The sequence below is a fragment of the Thunnus thynnus genome, chromosome 6, assembly GCF_963924715.1.
Source record: "Thunnus thynnus chromosome 6, fThuThy2.1, whole genome shotgun sequence".
Taxonomy (NCBI): Eukaryota; Metazoa; Chordata; class Actinopteri; order Scombriformes; family Scombridae; genus Thunnus; species Thunnus thynnus.
This window is the reverse complement of record NC_089522.1, coordinates 18,312,934-18,333,776: the sequence shown is the minus strand read 5'-3', so window position 1 is coordinate 18,333,776 and position 20,843 is coordinate 18,312,934. Positions and strand designations below refer to the sequence as shown.

The 20,843-nt window shown below is 39.3% G+C and overlaps 1 protein-coding gene across 6 annotated transcripts; it reads left to right on the top strand.

The window, feature by feature from the left end:
• The first annotated feature begins 17 nt into the window (after nt 1-17).
• tead3a (TEA domain family member 3 a) lies at nt 18-20,507 on the top strand. Of its 6 annotated transcripts, XM_067592324.1 has the most exons (14): nt 18-206; nt 5,119-5,360; nt 13,430-13,494; nt 13,703-13,765; nt 13,880-13,942; nt 15,449-15,460; nt 15,874-15,984; nt 16,090-16,133; nt 16,256-16,317; nt 16,406-16,539; nt 16,679-16,849; nt 17,431-17,571; nt 17,677-17,829; nt 18,595-20,507. In XM_067592324.1, exons 2-14 carry the CDS (start codon nt 5,354-5,356, stop codon nt 18,706-18,708), a joined length of 1,140 nt encoding a protein of 379 aa, XP_067448425.1. In that variant the 5' UTR covers nt 18-206; nt 5,119-5,353; the 3' UTR covers nt 18,709-20,507. The 6 variants fall into 6 exon arrangements, with proteins under 6 accessions (XP_067448425.1, XP_067448426.1, XP_067448429.1 ...); XM_067592325.1 differs by lacking the exon at nt 15,449-15,460; XM_067592328.1 differs by lacking the exon at nt 13,703-13,765 and having other exon boundaries at nt 19-206.
• The last annotated feature ends 336 nt before the right edge of the window (nt 20,508-20,843 follow it).

Genomic DNA, 20,843 nt, shown 5'->3' with positions numbered 1-20,843 from the left:
TCATGCTGCTGCAGCAGCTGCTTCGCTTCGTGTCTGCCTGAAGTTTTGGGATATTTGACATATTTCGCATTTTCCCCGCTGCCGCTTTGCTGATTCAGAGCCTCGTGTGTTTAGCAGGGAGTCTATCTGTACTTTCCTCAGCCACCCGTGTTGTAATTACAATGACTTTTTAATCGTCTCTCGGACTTTAGTTGGAGTTTGTTGAGGTAATATTAGCCCGCAAGCTAACCAACTACGTTAGCATGTCAGCTCGAGTGTGTTAGCAGCGGCTTGTGTGTGATATATCCACAGAAAGATTCAAAAATACATTTCTCGTTATACTTTACAAGCTTTAGATAGTATTTTAATAACTGCTAGGCTAAGCTACAATGAGTATTTTCCTTCTTTTTTGGTCATCAACGACGGATTTTTGCCAACTCACAGTTGCTTTAACGGCTTCCAACCGTTGAATGTGATTTCATTTTCCCTCTAACTACATGCTGGCAGATGGGATTCATTTCTTGTTGTTGTGAAAGTTTTACCAACATGTGAAACTGTTCCTGTGGGTCCAACAGAAGTCAGAGGCGAAATAACACCTTTTGTTCGTGTCCTGACTGATTTATCAAACTGATGTGATTTGTTATTTGACTTTTAGGACCGTATTAATCCATGTGCTTAAAGTTTGGTTCATTTTGCTGTGTTTAAAAACAACAAAAGCCTGTAGGAGTTTGATGAAACGGCCGTGGAAATCTGAAAGTGCTGTGGTGAAATCTAGCCCGGCTCTTCTCATAATGTCACTGGTGTTCCCATTGGAGCAGCAGGCAGACTGTAATGTGCATGTGTCTTGTCAGTGTTTGCTGAGCTCATAGCTGTATTTAGCTCAATGCTCTACTGGCTCCTCACTGCACTAAACACCTGACCTTTTGGCCACTGGGAGCTATATTGAAACTGGCAAAGCTGCATATCCCCTCAATGTTTAATGTCCTAACTTTGCATCACAGCTGTGACTGCCCACTCCAGTTGTATCATTTCCCAAATCTTGGCCAACTTGCTAAGCAGTACAATCAGTCTTGCTACACAATACTGGGCTATTTACTGTTAATAATGTTGCATTGACATTGGAGTTAACTGAAGTGATTTTAATCAAAGTTAACAATTCCAAGTTTTTTTTGACATTACTTTTACTCACTGTATGAGGCAACTGCAAAATCAGTTGCCTCATACAGTGTTTTAAATCGGTAATCTTTCTCTTTACCACAGACTGAGTTTACTAATTTGATTAGAGTGACAAAGTACAGCAGTGACTATGATCCATTATCACACCAAACAAGGAGATAGTTCATGTTTTGCTATGCACTGCAAGACATTACTGTCCCCAACCTTTTTGTCTTGTGTAGGATTGTAAGTTACAATTATATCATTATCCATTTATCTGCTGATTATTTTCTCAATTAGTCCATTAGTTGTGTGGTCCAGAAAATGTTGAAACACGTCAGTCACTGTTTCCCAAAGCCCAAAATACAACTTATAATGTTTTGTTTTGTCCCGACCAGTCCACAACCTAAAGATACTCTGTTTACTATCATAGAGGGCTAAAGAAGCTAGCAAATATTCCCATTTAAGAAGCTGGAACCAGAGAATTTTGGAGTTTTTTTCCCCCTTAGAAAATGAGCAATAAATCAATCATAAAAAAAAAAAAATCAGCAATGAATTATCCGTCAATCGACAAACCAGTTGATCAACCAATTGTTGCAGCTCTAGTCTTGTGACTTAGGCGATGTATACCTATGGTGCATCATTACAGGTTATGGTCTTTGTGTGGGTGTGAGCTGTGAGAGGTTCAACCAAAGTGGCATATTTTCATGTCAGTTTGTCATATTTGATAGCTTTTAAGGCCTAAAGAGGTTAGTATCCAGTATTTCACAAGAGAAAAGAAAAACTTAAACACATCTGAAAAAGTAAACATAATTTAATCATCTTATGCCCTTAAATTTTATCTTATCTTATTACCCTTAAAATTTACCCTGAGGTTGGAAACCTGCTTATCTAGTGATGTTACTTATGTTTGAGGTCACTTATACCCCAGAGACGTCTAACGCAAACAATAAGCTAGTATAAAATTAGGAAAGGTCCTTAATTATAAAGGTGATAAGACAATGTTATATATGTTTTTTGAGCTGTTAAAAAGGGCCAGGACTCTCCGTGACCCCACACTGAACATTAGGATTAATCAGCTCCAGTCAGGGCAAACAGACCCTAGAGCAACAACATCTTCCCATTGGCCGACTTCTTGCACAATAAAACTCTGAAGACCGTCACATCCCCTCCCCTTGAATATCAAAATGTTCTTTTAGGCTTTGCTCTTTCCTAACCATCTCACTAGGGTCTGTCTGATCTCTATGGCAACAGCACAGTCCTGTCAGCAGTGATTGAAACTGGGAAGGCCCTGTGCTGAGTGTGTCCAATAAGCACACCACAGCGGGGGAAGCTCTGCGACCACACTGATCCTCTGTGGTTCCTTTGTGGCAGGGACCATGTTAGCCACACTCTGGAAAACATTACAGACCAGGCAGCATTCATGTTGCATATGTGTGCCTGCTTTTGAGGAGACTTGGAGCATCCTCAACAATAACAAAGGAATGTGTAATTTCCTCATGTAGCCTACGCAGGCAAGGTTGCAGGCTTTTGGGAAGTTAGTATGGCTTAAGAATTGCCTGTTCTAGTTTCTCATGGATTATTCAAAGGAAAATAACTAACTGGTCTTGTCATCACTAACTTGTTGTTTTAATTTGTAGCCTTCATAACTCGAACAACTGGTAGTGTATTTGTTGACCTTGGTCGGTGTCTTTTATAAATTTACAAGTTCTCAATGTTTTGTCATTTTGCCTGTCAAGTCTTTAACCCTGAATACCAGAGTTATTAATACACCCGGTATCCATGGGAACTGTAAACAACTTCAGGTGAATCTGATCTCACTCTAGGTGAAGTGTGGAGACATTTGGAGCCCCCAGAAATCTGTCACCCTTCTTGGCAGCCACAGAGTTAATCCTGGTCCGGTCCATCCATCACTGTCTGAGTGATGTAGGTTGGCGAGGCAGAGTTTATTTTCTTGAACTGCCTCTCATTGGGCCTCATTCATAAAGCAGATCTGATTTTAATTGGTGACGCGGAAATTAAGAACTTTAGTAGGATTCACTCTTGTCTCTGAAAAGTTCATAAGTAAGAACAACAGATTTGAGTGGTCAGCACCACTGATGGTGATAATAGTAACGCCTCCTTCTAAAGCTGTGATCAACATAATGGCAATGAAAAAATTTTTTTAAAAGTGTATTATTTGAAATTATGATACATCAACCTTGTCATTCAACTGTTTCATCAGGGAGTTAGATTTGCAAGGTGATCTACAGCTTGTAAAGCCACTTCCCATTGTAAACAAAACGTTGTTCTAGGGCCACAACTAACAGTTATTTTCTCAATTAATTGTGTTGTCTATGAAATGTCAGAAAATTGTGAAAATGTTCATTGTAATTTCCCACAGTCCAAGGTGACGTCTTCATATTTCTTCTTCTGTGCAACTGGCAGTCCAAAACCAAAAGATATTCAAGTTTGCTATAGTACATGGTTCAACAATAAGGTTTGCCCGATTGCCCGAGGCAAGTAAAATGCTACGTTTGGCTTGTAAATTCACTTGCCCTGGCAGGCAAGTGAATTTAAAAAAAAGTTTGCTATTTTTTTCAGTCATCGTTGCATCAATAATTATGTTTTTATTCTCTGGCACACAGCATAACCGCCTCCTCTAGCACGCATCAGAGAATATTGGCACACGCCATTGGCCAATCAAGAATTGAGTAGGCTAGTAGTGTGATGTGTGAAACAAACATCCCTCAGGACTATGTGAGCATTCAAATAGGGGAATCAGTGGAGTATGTTTTTTTTTCACTGCCATAACTACTTTTGATAACGAGAAACATTAAAGAGGAAAATCAGGAAGCCTGGAGTGGAAGAAATTAGTCTAAAAATGTATTTGCCATCAGTTTACGGAGTCTATTCCATTATTTGAAAGAAAGTGGGCTGATCAAAAGAAGTTAGTGTTCAGTGAAATATAGGGGATGGGTCATACCATTTTCAATATGCAAGAATGTTTGTTGCTTCGCATCAAAGACACTCTGTGTCCTTGTTCTGCTTCATTTACTTAAATAAAGATGAAACTTGACAATAAACTTAGGTCTCTGTTATTTGATAACCACTTATAAATAAAATAATTTGTATAGGGACAAGTGAAAATTAGTAGATTTCTGACCCACTTGCCCGGTCGGGCAAAAAAAAACATTAACGTTGAACCCTGTAATGTATGACAAAGAGAAGCATCCAATCCTCACATTGCAGAGGCAAGAACCAGCTAATGTTTGGCATTTTTACTTGGAAAAATGACTAAAACAAATTTTATATTCAGTCATTAAAGAAAGTTTTTTTTTTCTCAGGAATCAGATGTAGAGTTTTCATATTTTTTACTTACTAACAAATTTAAGAAGCAAACTATATTTCTAGGCTGGCATTGTGGGTAGTGGCGTATGCTGGTGAATTCCATCTGTTGCTGATTTGAAGATACAGCAAATTCTCTATAACCACAAAAATGTCTTTTGTTTGTTATTAGCTGACTGTACAAAGACTACACACTTAAGGGTTTGTATATTACTTTTAATAGATTAATTAAAACTGCTCTGTGTTTTCAAAACATACCGGAGACGGCTGCATTAATTTCTTTACATTTTGCTGATTGCGATGCCTCTTGAATTCATCAGCTATGAAAACAAATACTGCTCTGTGCTCGCACTTTGTGGTAGATATTTTGGTCTAATGCTTTTTTAATGTGGAAGAAAACCCATCTTGAAACCTGAGTTCAGTATTGCCACATGCATTGATTCTAGTTTTGTTGATGCTGCATAATGGAATTTACCTTGATGAATATCAGTAATTTTTTGCTTACAAGTAGTAATAAACACTCAAAAATATTTCATTTTTCAAATTGTTTTAAATCCAAGTGCATTTCTCATCTCTTGCTCCCCAGTCTGTCTCTCTCTCATACTCTATAAAGTTCTACAGCACCACAAAATTAATGGAAATGTCCTTGTGTTGAAGGTGGGTTGTGGCCGGAGCCGTCATCATTGCGTCGGAGTGGAGTTGCCGTGGTAGCCCTGACGGGGCTCAGGAGGAGGGTGACGATGGAGATGGACTGGCTGACGGGGCAGACCGCGGATTGGATGGCGACCCCGAGGGAGTGTGGAGTCCAGACATTGAGCAGAGCTTTCAGGAAGCTCTTGCCATCTACCCTCCCTGCGGCAGGAGGAAGATCATACTTTCAGACGAGGGAAAGATGTATGGTGAGGAACAGCACATTTCTGTCTGAACACACTGTCTTTCATCCAGCCATTCCATCATCTCTTCCTTTCTCAAGTCTTTTTCTTCTGTACGTAATTCAAAAGCCAAACCTTAAGTCTACATGTCTGTGTTTAAGGCCTGCTGAGATTCTTTACATGTAAAATGACTAGGGGTGTAACGGAACACAAAATTTATGGTTCGGTATGTACCTTGATTTGGGGTCACGGTTCGGTATGATTTCGGCAAAGCAGGAAAAAAAAGGTAGAAAATATTATTTTGATCCTCTATTTTGAAAAATGTAAACATCCAACAATGGCTCAACTATTACTGAAACAGTCAAGTTGTGCTGCAGTGGAAAAAGTTTCTTGCAAGGAGTCAGGACACCTGCTGACAGCTGTTTTATGTTGATTTGTGGTCTAACTGTATATAAAGTAGTTCAAACTAGCTCCACCTCTAACGGCTACAACGGTAACGTGCTGCTTACACAAAGATGCTTCGGTATTAATAATCTAATGATGTCATATATAATAATATATCAGTCAGAGTGTCTAAACCACTACTTTTACTTTTTCCCTATTCCTTTTTAACCACATTTTTCTCTCAGAACTGTTTTTTACGACGTGCTGTCTGACCACGTCAGAAATCAAATATTTTTATCATTGTTCTGAATGGCTTCACTCAAAGACGGAGTGAAAAGCTGACCGTCACAGAGAGCGGAGGGGGACGGGGAGTCGTGATATTGTTTTACTACAGAGCATATTTTAATAATAGTGTTGCCCTTGGTCTGGGTCTCTTGTTTGTCAATCTGACAGCAGTGACACTACAGGGTAATCAGGATAACCAGGCTACCTTGGCTAAGCCCGCTAGCATACATCCATTAGCATGCTACAGCTAAGTGGTGTGCCAACAAAACGTTCCGGGTGGAACTCGAGCTCTAGAATTATTGTTCCTCACGTCGGAGTAAGTGGATTATTAAACTATTTTGACAGTAATTGTTTTAGTCAGCAAGCGTATTCCTCATATGTCTGCATGCACCAAACCATGACATCCATACCTTGACCGTTTGGGACAAAGTCAAGTCAATTTTTATTTACATAGCGCCAAATCACGACAGGACACTTTTCACATAGAGCAGATCTAGACCGTAAATTCCCTCATGGGTAAAAACTTTGCGACAGCAGCAATTAAGAACTCCACTTTTAACAGGAAGAAACCTCGAGCAGAACCGGTGTTACAAATCAACTGGTTTTCCTGTTAACTTGTTACCTTTGTTTGTAAACGGGCATTTCTCATGGTGACAGTAGATGTTCCAATCACAAAGAGGAAACAGCTGACCTTGCGAATGCCTGATTATGATTTATATCACTCATAACTTCATTGACTTGACTATATTTATGATTAATTTAGCTTATTGATGGTTTAGTGACACTGTGGGATCAGAAATAACCACTGATCTTCGGAAAATGTTTAACTTAAGAGGGGCAACAAACTTGTATGGAGCTTGTATGGCTATCATTTCAATAACAGTGGTCACAAGTTACTCTAGCAGAGACATTTTAAACCTGAAAGATAACATACAGTTGTTTTTGCTTCAGAATAGGCTATGTATTAGTATATGAGAAGTCCAAAGCTGCGTAGTTTAGCAGTGTAGTACGCTGCTCCGTAAGTTTTCCTTTAGATTTAACACCTAGTATCGAAACCCAGGTGGGGAGTTTTTATTTTGAAGAAAATGCATCAAAGTATGGTTAAGAATATTTCTGATCCCACAGTTTCACTAAACTCCATAAACCACCAATAAGCTAAATTAATCATAAATATAGTCTAGTCTACGAAATTATGAGTGATATAAATCATAATCAGGGATTTGCAAGGTCAGCTACGTTTCCTCTCTGTGTCGCCATGAGAAACACCCAACGTTTACAAACAAAGGTAATCAGTTAACAGGAAAACCAATTGATTTGGAACACCGGGCTCTAGGTGGACGGCCATCTGTCTTGACCAGTTGGATTGAGAGAGAAAGAGGGAGGGAGAGAGAGAGACACAGAGAAGCACAGCAACAACAATAAAAACAATGATACTAATAGAAATATGACTAATAATAATAGTGGCAGCAGTTGGCGTCAAGCTAGACCAAGGGGAGAGCAGGAGGTCCACAGCCACAGGCAGCAGGCAGTCTACAACCAGAGGTCACCTGCAAGACGAGAAAACACAAAACTCCGGGGAAGATGCCAAGTTAGTAACACGCATTAATGGGGCATGAATGCGTAGATGGAGAAGGAAAGGAGGAGAGATGAGCTCAGTGCATCATGGCAAGTTCCCCCGCAGTCTAGGCCTATCGCAGCATAACTAGGGGCTGGTCCAAGGCAAGCCTGGGCTGGCCCTAACTGTTATCAAAAAGGAAAGATTTAGCCTACTCTTAAAGGTAGAGAGAGAGAATCTGCCTCCCAGACCCAAACTAGAAGATGGTTCCACAGGAGAGGAACCTGATAGTTGAAGGCTCTGCCTCCCATTCTACTTTCCGAGAATCTAGGAACCACAAGTAATTGACGTACCGTTACACCCCTAAAAATGACAGAATGTAAAGAGAAAATATCACTCTACTTTTCTTGTAAAGGGTTTTAACCAAAGTTTCTTTCAGTGACAGAATTTTAAGACAATTCGTCACTATATTTAAAGAATTGAAAAGGGTCATTTTGATTAATAGTAGCAAGGTTTTCACAAATTGTACTGCAAATAGTTTTTGTTAATTGATGTGTGGCTCACCTTGAAATGTGTTAGAATTTATATTAGCCATAGGCCTTTTTCACAACAGACATTTTTACTTGGCAGTTAAACTTTTACTTGTAATAAAAGCACAGGTGTTACTAATAACATTAACGACGACTGTGTTCTATTCAAGTTCTCCAGTAATGCATTGTCCACACCTAATACAGATATTTTGCAAAACGAACATTTTCCTCTACGTTTTGGCCTCTCATCCACACATATGGCGTTTTAGGTCACTAAAAGAGATTTTTTTTTTTTTAAATGCCTTCTAAAGTACAGATTTTTAAAAACTCCAGTTTCTGTGTATGCGTGAGGACATGTCATATGGGAAACGATGATGTCACACCTCACGTTGCACGTGCCCATTGTTGCTTTACGAGCATGTGCCTGAAACAACAACAATTGCGGATATATACCGTTTGTTTTCCTTGGGCCATGTGCCAGAAACGTGTTACAGGTGAAGAAACAGATGTCAAATAACTAACTAAGTACGTTAATAATTAGCTACTATTGTTTTTGTTTTTACGTCACTACCGCCAAAGGAAAATTATCTCACTTCGCATGCTTGCTGGTATTTGACGTATGGTTAATGTAAACTTTATCGCCACCTACTGGCCCAGCGTACTTTTTTTTAGCATTTGTTCTCATGTGTACGGAGATATTTTGTAAAACGAAGGTCGAGTGGAGAATTTACAGAAAATATCCGTTTAGAAAAATTGCCCTATACGTGTGGTCAAGGCCAAAACCATGACAGTGAGCCATCATGGACAATACCTGGAAACTGGAGCAGCCAAACGGAAGTGAGCCATGATTAACTTTATTTTACACCTATGCTTTTCCCACTGTGACATGTCAAAATGTCCTCTGTGAAAAAGGCCTATTGCATTAGTTTTAGTTAAATGAATTCAATGTTATCAAATGTTAAAACACTTACTACTGTAAATAAAACATTGTTTACATTTAAGTACATTTAATTTTAAACTGAGATGTAGCTGTGCAATGCAATAATCAATTGAAATGGGGATTTTATGTTACCATCTTTAATTTTCGCTTTACATTTAACTGCTAAAAAATTGGTTTAGATCACTGGCTCTCATGGGACTTGTTTAAATCTGTATAAGGCTTATGTGTCTAGTGGAGTCCCTGACAACAAACTGTACAGTGACATCAATTAGTAAACATAACCAATAAGTATGAGGGCCAAAATCACTCTGATTTCCTCAACTGTAACAGAATAATTTAAAAGTTAATATTCCTTATATAGTTTGGGTCTTCGAGGATTTGCTGCAAAGGCCCGTAGTGATCCGCTACCTGCACTTTGGAACCCAGTGGGTTATTGATCCTTCTTGTAAAGACCTCTTAGTTTGTGCCCAGGTGATCTGATTGTAGGTATTTTGGCAGTCAGCACTGACAGGGTCAAAGGAGAGAGCAGGATGATGTTTCAGGTCAGGTTAGGATTAATATTGTGAAGAAGTAGCATGGCTGTTCATTCCCTTGGGGCACTAGTTGCTTAAAGACTAGTTCATAGTTGTCTACAGGACTGCATACCAGCGTTGTAGTGCGCACACACATGCAATATGACTTTTGTTTGTTTTTATTTGGGTCTGCTGCCTGCGAGTAGACGTTTGATGTATTTTGACCAGTTCTTCCTACCTTATTGAAGGCTTTGGCCAGCACCCAACATTCCCAGCAATTTTTTTTTGGCTGTGGGATGACGTTCTTGTCTGTAGCAGCCTGTGTCGTGTGTGTGTGTGTGTGTGTGTGTGTGTGTGTGTGTGTGTTGTGAGGGAAACGGGATATGTGATCCCATGCGACAGAAAGGGAAAGTTTGTTTCAGCATTGCAGCATTTTCTCCTTTTGTGGAAGTGTGGGCTCCCTGTGTTGACCACCCCCACTTCCTTCTCAATAAACAGGGATAGTCCCACTGTTACATACATTCACACATTGAAAAGCTACAGTGACACATAATACTCTAATAGACACATTAGTTTCTCATTTTCAGACCAGTCTGCAGGACCCCTTGTCCACGTTTCTACATCTTTTTTTTTTGGGGGGGGGGGGGCTTTTTGGCCTTTATTGTACAGTTGACAGTGAAATGACTCACAGGAAACAAGGGAAGAAAGATGACATGTAACAAAAGCCCCTGGCTGGAATCGAACCAGGGACATTGCGGTTATGTGGTATGCTCACTAACCATTGCGCTAGGAGGGCGTGCCACACTGTAGAATTGCTTAATTTTAATTCAAATGTTTGTGGCTTCTTCACATAGAGAGTCATTAGCTTTCTCTCTCTTTTTTTTTTTATATAGACGCTTCAAAAAGCTTTGTCTTCTGGACCTCATCCCATTGTATCCGTAGCCTTCTTCAAAAAAAAAGCAATATGGCTGACGAGCTATTGTGCTTCCACAGTTTTTATCATCTATTTTGACGATTAGATTGGATTCAACTTTATTGTCATTGTGCAGGGTACAAGTAGACAGCTAATATTCATTATTTTCATTCATTCGTTTTCAGGTTTGATATCATATCTTGCGCTATAATCATATTTTATTTAGTTAATCCCATCATAAAATCCACCAAGAAATCAAGGTTTATCAAGGAGATTACGGACTTCCATAGTATTTTTTTTATTTCACATTTCAGCTGCGTAGAAAATAGAACAGAAATGCTACAAAGTCTATATTGGCAGATTGCCAGTGCGACTGGAACAGATTAATTAATTGAAGCCCTTTTCACACATAAAGTCAACTCATAAATTAGCAGAGCATTCATGGATTACAGTACATGTTTGTGGCTCATGTGGATACATACGGATATCACAGTCAAGCAGCTAGAACGGTTGACTGCTTATTCAACTTAGCTACAACAGTCATGTTCAAAAACTTATATTACTTAGTGCAGCTCTTAAAACCAGGAAAGGACAACATCTAAACTATTAAAGGTTTTTACAATATACAAATTCCCAGACTATACTTAGTCTTGTATGTAATTGTCAGTTTTACTTGAGTGCATGTGAACTCTGCTGCACCTCTTCCTGCTAAACTAAGCCAGTGGAAACTGAGCCCCAGTCTCTGTGCTTCCTTTTGCTCTCAGTCATATGTTACTAGCATGATGTCACCCTGGATTAAGGTGTCAAGCATGTACTCCCAAATTAGGATGATCAGCAGACAGACCACTTGCTCTTGCACTCACAGGTTGACACATATAAAACAGAGGCTAGTTTTAATAATGATGTTTTAGTAATGTTTGTAAATACAAGAAACACATGTAGCCTACTGCAACAAATGAGCTCCAGTTTATTGTTGTTAATGAACGCTTATCAGACATTGATATTTGTAAGAAGCCCTGCCAATCGTGTTACTCTGGCCAATAAAATTTCAGCAGGTCTTTCCTGCTATTTTAATTTTGTAAACCCAATGAGAGAATGACCAAATAAAGTTAAGGTCAAGTTTGTTTAGTTTTGTTTTATGGCTTCTCTATTTTGTGTACTGTCAGTCTCTCTTTATCTCTTGCCTTAAAAAAGAAAAAAAAAAATAAATCCAGTATTAAATTTCAACAACGGAGCAAATGAGTAAACGCTTGATTTATTTGGCAGATGAGGGGAGAAATGGAGAAACACGTTTACGTGTGAAATCACATGATTTTTGAACAAGCGCAGGAACTTCATCTTATAATGCACTACTCCATGTCCTAACTCATCTTCCACTGTGCCCACTCTGCTCACATTAAGGTGTAAATTACACTCAGCAAGTAGGACATGACTTTCTTCTGATGAAAAATAAAAAGTTTGGCCTTCATGTGGAACAGTGGTAGACTGCAGGAAAAGTGTGTGTGTACTGTTTTGGGAATTGGAGCAGACTGCTGTGTCTGAGTCAGCCCCTTCTGTTGATTTTGGGAAATTCTGTGTTCTGGTAAGTCCTCAGAACTGATGTGACTCAGCCTGATGTGACCTAAGTCCCTTAAGCATCGGACCACTTCCCAGAAAGAAGGATGGTGATGTTGATGATGGTGTGTGTGTGTGTCTGTGTGTCTGTGTGTGTGATATAAATGTTTACAGTCGTGGAATTAGTGTGTAAGGCTTCATTTAATCACCTTTAACCTCTCTTTAGCCTCTTGCTAATTCTGACATCTGCCGCTGAGTGAATAGCGAGCTGCTCACCAGTGACGATTAGCAGTTCATCAGGTGTGGGTGGGAGTAGGGGGGAGGCAGAGAAAGAAATAGCTGACCAGGCAGTCTGTAGTGACCACAATTTGGAAGTCTGTTAACCATATGATGACCTCTACTCGCTCCATTCCACTGTTTCTCCGTCTACTGTAGAGCTCTGCCAGCAAGCAAGGCCAAATCTGACTCAAAATTAACACAGGATGTCTATAATAAGAATATTATACAGCCACAGAAATTGAAGGCTGTCTCATTAAACTTTCATATTCATGTTAAATCCATTCAGGGGATGGAAAAGTATACACATCATCTTCATCTTTTGGCTTCTTACCAGAGCTTGACCAGTGAAATTAGTACAACCAAAATCTACATATGGCCAGTTGATATTCTCAGTGACACGCAGGCTGAAAAAACATGGAGTAGTTTTGGTATGATTGTACTTAATCAGTGCTTGATCTCAGCTTTACTTTCAACACTGCAAACTACACATTTTCTCTTTTGGTTTGTATCTTACAACTTTAATCTGCTTATGTGAATTTATTACCGCTCACTTCGGTAATCTTTGCCCTTTTTTTTGGCTCTTGTTTTTGCCAGTGAACAAATGATGTAGGTTTCGCCAGTGGTGTGATTGAAAACATGCAGGTCTACTTTGTGACTGTACCATTTTTATTTCATACTTTGTCTTAAGAGTCATTTTGCCAGGAAAAAAGGGAACAATTGGCTTCTAGAAATAAGGTGGATACTGAGCGGTAATCAAAGGCCAAACTCTGAAGTTAGTCTCTGCAGGACAATAAATCTCACTCTGACCGCATAAGTGGTAGAGCAATGTTTGAGGGGTTGTCTATGAAGAGCTCCAAGTATCAATCAAATATAATCTGAGCTTTTTTTTTGGTGTCGGTGATCTTAAAATAAAATGTTGAACCCTTGTTTACAGTGCATATTGGTTCACTAGATTGTGTGAAGCAGAAAAAACAAAATGGAGCACCATTCCTGACAGGTTACGCCAGCTCCATCAATTCCCTATTTTCTCCTACATAAAAGTTTTATGATATCACCAAAGTGTTGATGCCAGAAAATCAGTGTTTCTGTGTTTTTTTTAGTGCTCCCCTTTTTCATTCAATCTATTTACTTTTCTCAATTCTAGGTCGAAATGAGCTGATAGCTCGCTATATCAAGCTACGAACAGGAAAGACACGCACACGCAAACAGGTATGTACAGATAGTTATTAAGGATGATTTACATATGTTTTTATGATTTATGAGATTTTGCTAGGTGCAGCTAACTGTTTTATTTTGATGTTTTGTACCCAATCACCATGTTAATGTAATTATTAATGGACAACGGCTATTTAAAATGGCAAAAAAATCATCCTGTGAATATGTGTTTTTTTTCATAACATTAACCCTGGTTTCATAGGTGTCTAGTCACATTCAGGTTCTGGCACGTAAGAGGGTACGAGAATATCAGGCGAGCATCAAGGTGGGTGACCGCTGAACTAACATCCCTCTTCCCTCTGTAGTCACATCCCCTTCTTCTTTTCTTTTCCTTTCCTTTTTCCTACCATCCTCTTTCCGTCATCCTGTCTTTTCTCAGGTCTCTAGTCACCTGCAAGTCTTGGCCAAGAGAAAGTCTCGTGAGATTCAGTCTAAGCTCAAGGTACACACGCTCACTGACTCTGCCATGCTAACTGCTTCGCTCTGCACGTGGCCCGAATGCAACTTAACCCACTGAATCACCGTAGACTGACTTACTGATAGTCTTTGTCAGAGCTTACAGGAATTTAAGGTTACTACAAACGGAGGCTAAATGCTACTTACATTAGTGGTTCTGCTACAAGCGACGTGCACCTCCTCGAAAATGTTACTGCATGTTGGGGGTCTGTCACTGCCTACCAGCTCATTTGTGTTTCAGTAAAAGGTTAAAAAGTATAACTGGTGAACTTAGACTAGTTGACTAGTTGTTTTCTCCTACATCATCACTGCCAAGATGGCATGGAACAAGTTAACAAAGGACTCAGTGTGAACCTTCTTGTTGCAGTCAACTGAATGCAGGAAGATGGAAATGATTAACAGTTAATTCACCGTGTGGCCTGATGACAAATACATTTAGTGATCTGATGATGCCATGATTCCTGTGCCATTGGCATCCATGGTAGGACTGCTGGAACATCTCGATGAAGGAGTATAAATCCAGTTTACAAAGAGTTACGTATATGATAGTAAAAGTGTGAATAGGGCACTAAAGTAGTGTTAGTTAATGGCTGTGGGAGCGGGGTGTGGCAAGTTAAGGCTTTGCAAACTCATATTTTCAAACGTTTTATCCGGGTGCTTTAATGCTTTTAAGGTTGTCTGACTCATTTGCTTTTTGTCCACATGTGGCATTGCTCATTGTGTAAAAGCCAGGTGTTTTGAGTGCGTTTGTGTGTCATAATTTGTGGGAAAGAGTATGTTTTTTTTATTTTTTTTTATTACTTTGTGCATGGCAGTACAGATCATTTTTACAGAGTTCAAGAGGCTTGTGGGATTGGACTGATGGTTGCATGAGATTCAGTAGCTGGCTTGGTTGACCTAAGCATGTGCACGGCTGTAGCACTGCACATGAACGCATGCATACACACAAAACACACAAGGAGTTTTTATAAAAATGTGCCCCTCATCTTTGATGAAGAATGAAGAATTTCAGTTTTCTCCTTTAATACATTTCTCATCTCCACGTTTTCGCTCTTGGACACTTCCCTCAGTTCTTTATATCTTTCCTGTGTAAGCGCTTTTCTTGTGGTTTTACCCTGCCCTGTAATAGACGTACTTTGTGACATCATTGTGAACCGAAGGCATTTAACTTGCTGCTCTCTAATACACAGTTGGAGAGGGTAACTTTTTCAGGTTTCCAAGCCCATATATTTCCAGATTTAAATGTCAGAACACAGCTTTAAGATGGCATAGATAAAAAAGAACATAGCTTGTCCTGTCAATGTAGTATTAATGTTTTTGAGCTTAGCGTGAGTGTGTTGGACAAGGTGGCTTCTGGATGAAGTCACTTCCAGGAATTACACGTAGCTGGAGGTGTTTTTTTTTCTTATTGCCTAACAGTGATTCTGTGACCTGCTTTTTATTTTAATGTGTGTATGTGAAGATAATTAATAACGTGTTTTCTTTGCCATAGGCCATGAACTTGGTAAGTTTTGGTTATACAACTACAGTTTTCTGCTTCAGGCTTTGTGCTTAGCGGTTGGCATCACATTACTGCTAGTCCACAACGCAGAGCTACTGCCAGACTCAAAAATCCTGCTCATTACTCTTTTGTTTTTAGTGGCTTTAGTGAAATACTGGTGATGGCTCCAGTTGCCTCTCCTAGCCTGCTAGCCTGGTGCGCCTACTACTGCTTTAGCATCCCCCTGTATCTGCTTTGCACTCTGTCCTGTCTTCCCTCATAGTTATTGCATCATGCTGAAGTATTATATGTTGGCTGGCTTGCTGTCTAAACTGGCCATGAAGGTTGGCTGACTCTGGAATGTTAACCTAAATTCTTACTGGATTTTTGCAAGACGGAGCGTCATCATTGTACATTATTTTGTATATCTCATTCAGGACCAGGTTTCCAAAGACAAAGCACTGCAGACAGTAGCCAACCTCTCATCAGCTCAGATCGTGTCTGCTAGTGTAATGAAACCCCAGACTCCCTTCCCTCCACCAGTCAGGGTGAGACATTCACAGACAGACGCACACACATCTGTTCTTTTCTACCTTGTGGATCAAAGTCTGAGTAATAATATCTGCTCTTTTTTTCCCCTTCTTTTCGTTTAGTTTTGGCCCGGCCCCGTGCCAGGACAGCCTGGACATTCTCAGGAGTAAGCATCACCGCCAGATTAGATGGTGTTGTTTGAAAAATAAATTTGAAGATGGTTATATGCTTAAATTGGTGCAATTGCTCATTTTAGGTTCCTGCTGTTATTTTTTTTTTTATTTACAGCATCAAGCCCTTTGCACAGCCTCCATACACTACACTACCAGCCCCTGTCCCCACACCCATCAGTAAGTGTGAACACAAACGCGGCGACTTTAGTAATTAATGTGATTGCTGTGAAGTTAATTGTGTTGTCCTTGTTTAAATGTTTGGCAGGTTATGAGCCCCTGTCTCCCCATCGCCCTGCAGCTATAGCAGCTCCCGTGTGGCAAGACAGAACCATCGCCTCAGCAAAACTACGGCTACTGGAGTACTCTGCTTTCTTGGAGACTCAGAGAGACAGAGAGACGGTACAGACATCCAGACATTTTTTTAAATTTTTTTTTTTTTTTTTTAAAGAAGAGTCAACAATGTAAAATCTTAAAATCTTGCCAAAAACAAGTCTGTTTCTTTTCTCTCCCTCTTCCTTATGTTTCTCCTCCCCTGCAGTATAAACACCTTTTCGTGCACATTGGCCCATCAAACCCGGGCTACAGTGATCCTGTGTTGGAGTCGATAGATGTGAGACAGATTTATGACAAATTCTCTGAAAAGAAAGGAGGCCTGAAGGAGCTGTACGAAAAAGGACCGCACAACGCATTCTTCCTTGTCAAGTTCTGGGTCAGTGCATAAAACTAGAGTTCCCATTGATAAGTTCTTTTTTTTTTGTTTTGTTTTGTTTTTTTAATGACTTGGAATTGTAAGAGGCATGTTTCAGTGAAGGAAGTTTTTGAATTTAACAAATGATCATGAGAAATCAGGGGATCATTAGGGAACTTTGATCCTACAAAATGTACCAAAATCATTAGATTTCGTGACGTATTTTTACAGTACATAACTCTTGTTTTCACATCAAGTATAATTTCTCAGACTGGTGAGGTTATACCCTTTTAATCCACATGGGGGAAGCAAAGCCAGTGTAATGCTGGAGCAGGGGTTTACGCAAGAACTTGACTTCTTCCTTGGCAGACACTCAAACAGTTTTGATATGCAAAAAATGCACATTGGATTGCTATTTCTGTTTTTGCTACAGTAACTTTTTGTGGGAATTGATGATGTTAAGTTAATATGACGAGTTACAGTGGGAAACCCTCACAAACACAGTCTATGCAGGTACAGTACCTTCCCATTCACTTGATGAGGTACTCGTACTAAGGATATCTGTCCTCAGTGGTTGTTTACCTTTCTTGTGCTTGTTCCAGGCGGATCTGAGCAGTGACGCTGAGGAGGGCTCCGGTGCGTTCTACGGTGTGAGCAGCCAGTACAGTGGAACAGAAAACATCACCATCAGCGTCTCAACAAAGGTCTGCTCCTTTGGGAAACAGGTGGTGGAGAAGGTCGAGGTAAGAAAATCAACCCAGTATTTTGATGCAAATGATTGTGTTTCATGACAGACCGACATGTGTTTTTAATTGTGATGCGTTTTTGCGGATTTCTCCCCCATCCAGACAGAATATGCACATATGGAGGGAGGAAAGTATGTGTTCCGTATCCATCGTTCACCCATGTGTGAATATATGATCAACTTCATCCACAAACTCAAACACCTGCCAGAGAAATACATGATGAACAGTGTACTGGAGAACTTCACCATCCTACAGGTAAGTGTGTCTGTGTTGAGTAGTTTTAATTGTTATTACAACAAATGTCAGGAACTTGCCTTGATAAGATCATAGTGCAGGACAGGCCATTACCATTAAACACACAATATACTAAATACTTAAAATACACAAAATAAGATTAATATAAAAGATAAGCTAAAAACAAAACATATCGTAGAGTGCCAGAGGTTTACAATCCAAGAGTTAAATAACCTAAACATATTAGATGCAGGTTAAATGCAAAATACCACAAAGAAAACAACAAGCTAAAAGGTTAACCATTTTAGGAGTCAGATGGCTTCAGGGAATGTGCTTCTTTTGAACCACTCAGATTTAAAATAGATTTTTCTATACCTCCTCCCACAGGGGGAGGTATATCCTCTCTTCCCTGAAAGAGGGGAAGTGCTGGGTGACAATCCACCCTGATGACATTCAGGGACTTTTGGTGAAGTCAAACTTTATAAGTTGAAGAGGTCAAAAGGAGGAAGTGTCCAGTCATTTTAGAAGCAGTCTTAACTATTTTCTGTAGTGCATGATGATGACAGTTAGTACACTAGCACACTTTCTGATGTGTAAAACTGCATTTTAACTTCTGAGCTTTCACAAAAAATCTAATTGCTGATAATCTGATGATTTTGTAAACATTGCTTTCCCATTAGCAAATATGATGTACACATTTTCAACTGGTTTCCCACTTTCCCCTCCCCTGGAGTCTGTTATTATTCAATCCTGACCCTCGCCAATATTTTCTCTGTCACTTGCCAGGTGGTGTCCAACAGAGAAACTCAGGAGACTCTGCTGTGCATCGCCTTTGTGTTTGAAGTGTCCACCAGTGAACACGGAGCACAGTACCACGTTTATCGACTAGTTAACGACTAGCACATTGCGTGCATGCAGAGACTCTCCACAGACTTTTTGATACATACAGCATAAACCCTATTTCCAGCTCAAACACACAGATTCCCAATCCTCTACTCAAAAAACACACTTGTTTTAACAGACCAACAGTCACACTGTAGTCACACCTGTGATGTGTTTAATTTGTATGCTTCTCCATTACTGCAAACTATGCACACATCTCTCCGCAGCATCCCATGACTTTAACACTAAATTAATTTTGAATGGGTGTTGACCAAAACGTGGTATTATTCTTGGTGTAAATTTTCACTTAGTGTTATGTTGTCTGTGTAGTTATTCAGTCACAGAAATTCAAAATATCACTGTTCACTATATGTTTTATGCTTTTCTTTTTGATTAGACATTTAATTCACTTATGAAAATATAACAAAAGGAACCAGAAAAAGAGCAACACTACATTTAATCAAGTGTAATATGTGATATTCTTCCCTTGTATAAATAATATACAGTGGGAATGTAGCTTCCATGCACTAGAAATGGAGATCATGATTTCCCAGGAACTTCAAATGTATACATTTACGTCATAGGTGTGACTGATGTGAGACGAGTTTGAATATACTTTGGCAAACAAAGCATTTAATCAGTGTTAATGTAAGTGCCACAATGACTATTTCTTTTACAGTTTGTAGTATCACTGTAAGGTAGGAATTGAATGAGCCTATAATGGTGTTTCCTCTATCACTGCTTGGTGTGGATTCATGATCTTCAGTCGGTTTAATCAAAGATCTAAAGAACATACGGCGGAAAGTATGAGTGTGTCTCTTCCCAGAGTATAATGCACTACATGTAAAGACGACAAAGTTGTATTTATATTTGAATGAAACACTGTGTTAAAGTGTAAAGAGAGCAAATCACTTTAGGAGTATTTTGTGTTTGGAGGTACACGGTGTAGAGGGAAAGATCAAATCTCAAGGAAGTGTTAAGTTTTGGCTAGTTTGTCTTTGGAAACAACAATAGTTCAGTTCACACTTGGGTGTCAGCAGCATTTTGAATGCAAGAACAATCTTCACTGTTCATAGACACAATACTGTTCTTACGATGACTGTGTGGGCTTGCTGCAGTATTTCTACCTCCACGTGAGTTGGGATAAGAATGTGCTTTGGTTCATAAAGCCTTGACCTGAGGAGCACTGATGTATAGGATGTGTACACTACACTTTTAATGGTACTGTTTATAAGCCAAAACAAGATAAATATACTCATTTTTTGTAAAGATGAATGATCTTTTTTTGTATTTTACCAGCACAGCTAGAAGTGTTACTCTAAACATCATAAATGATGGGTGTTTTAGTTGTCTCTTATTTTTTTGATGTATGCAGAACATGGTACATACCACACTAAGGTCACCCACAGTGCACTGGGGTAGAGTTTTGCCTGTTAACACTAACAGATTATCCAGCTGACACTTGCTTTTTTTTCTTTTCATTCTATGTAATGTTTTTGATTCTGGTACGCATAACTACCAGCATTTTTTTTTTTTAATAGTAAATGTTATTTGACTCTATCATGTCCTCATCTCGTGGCAGGATTATCGTTAACCATGTGGGAGGTGACAATGAGTTGTCTTTTTGACTTTGTATCGTGAAAGTGAGAGCCAACAGGTTCACTTTTAAATAACCATATTCACTGTGTGGTCAGCCAAAATTTGTATCGTTTTTGTGTGTGTTGGCTGTGCCTCATCACTCCTTTGGTCAAGTCTGCTCAGTGAATTAAATCTGTGCCTTTATGCTGTACCAATAAAATCACATGGTGTTTGCAGAATTGTTCAGCCTTAAGAGTTTTGATAGTTACACTCAGACAGCTGCTTGAGGGGAAAGTCATTCGTCTTTATACATTTGAAACTGAAATTCCTTATGTTGTCCCAGTTAGTGCTGGGTGTCAAACCTCAATATTTTAAAGTACCAAGCAAACTGCATCGTAGCATCTATTATCAAACTGACATCAAAGAAAGTTGTCATCTAATGCTTAGTCTTATTTTCCTGTTATTTAATCAAGTTTTTCATAATATGAATTTTAACTTTGCTAAGTTATGTTTATTTTGGCAAAGTTCTTATGCTGGCCTGCTACAGCAGGTGGTGCTATCAGCTCAGTTTTACT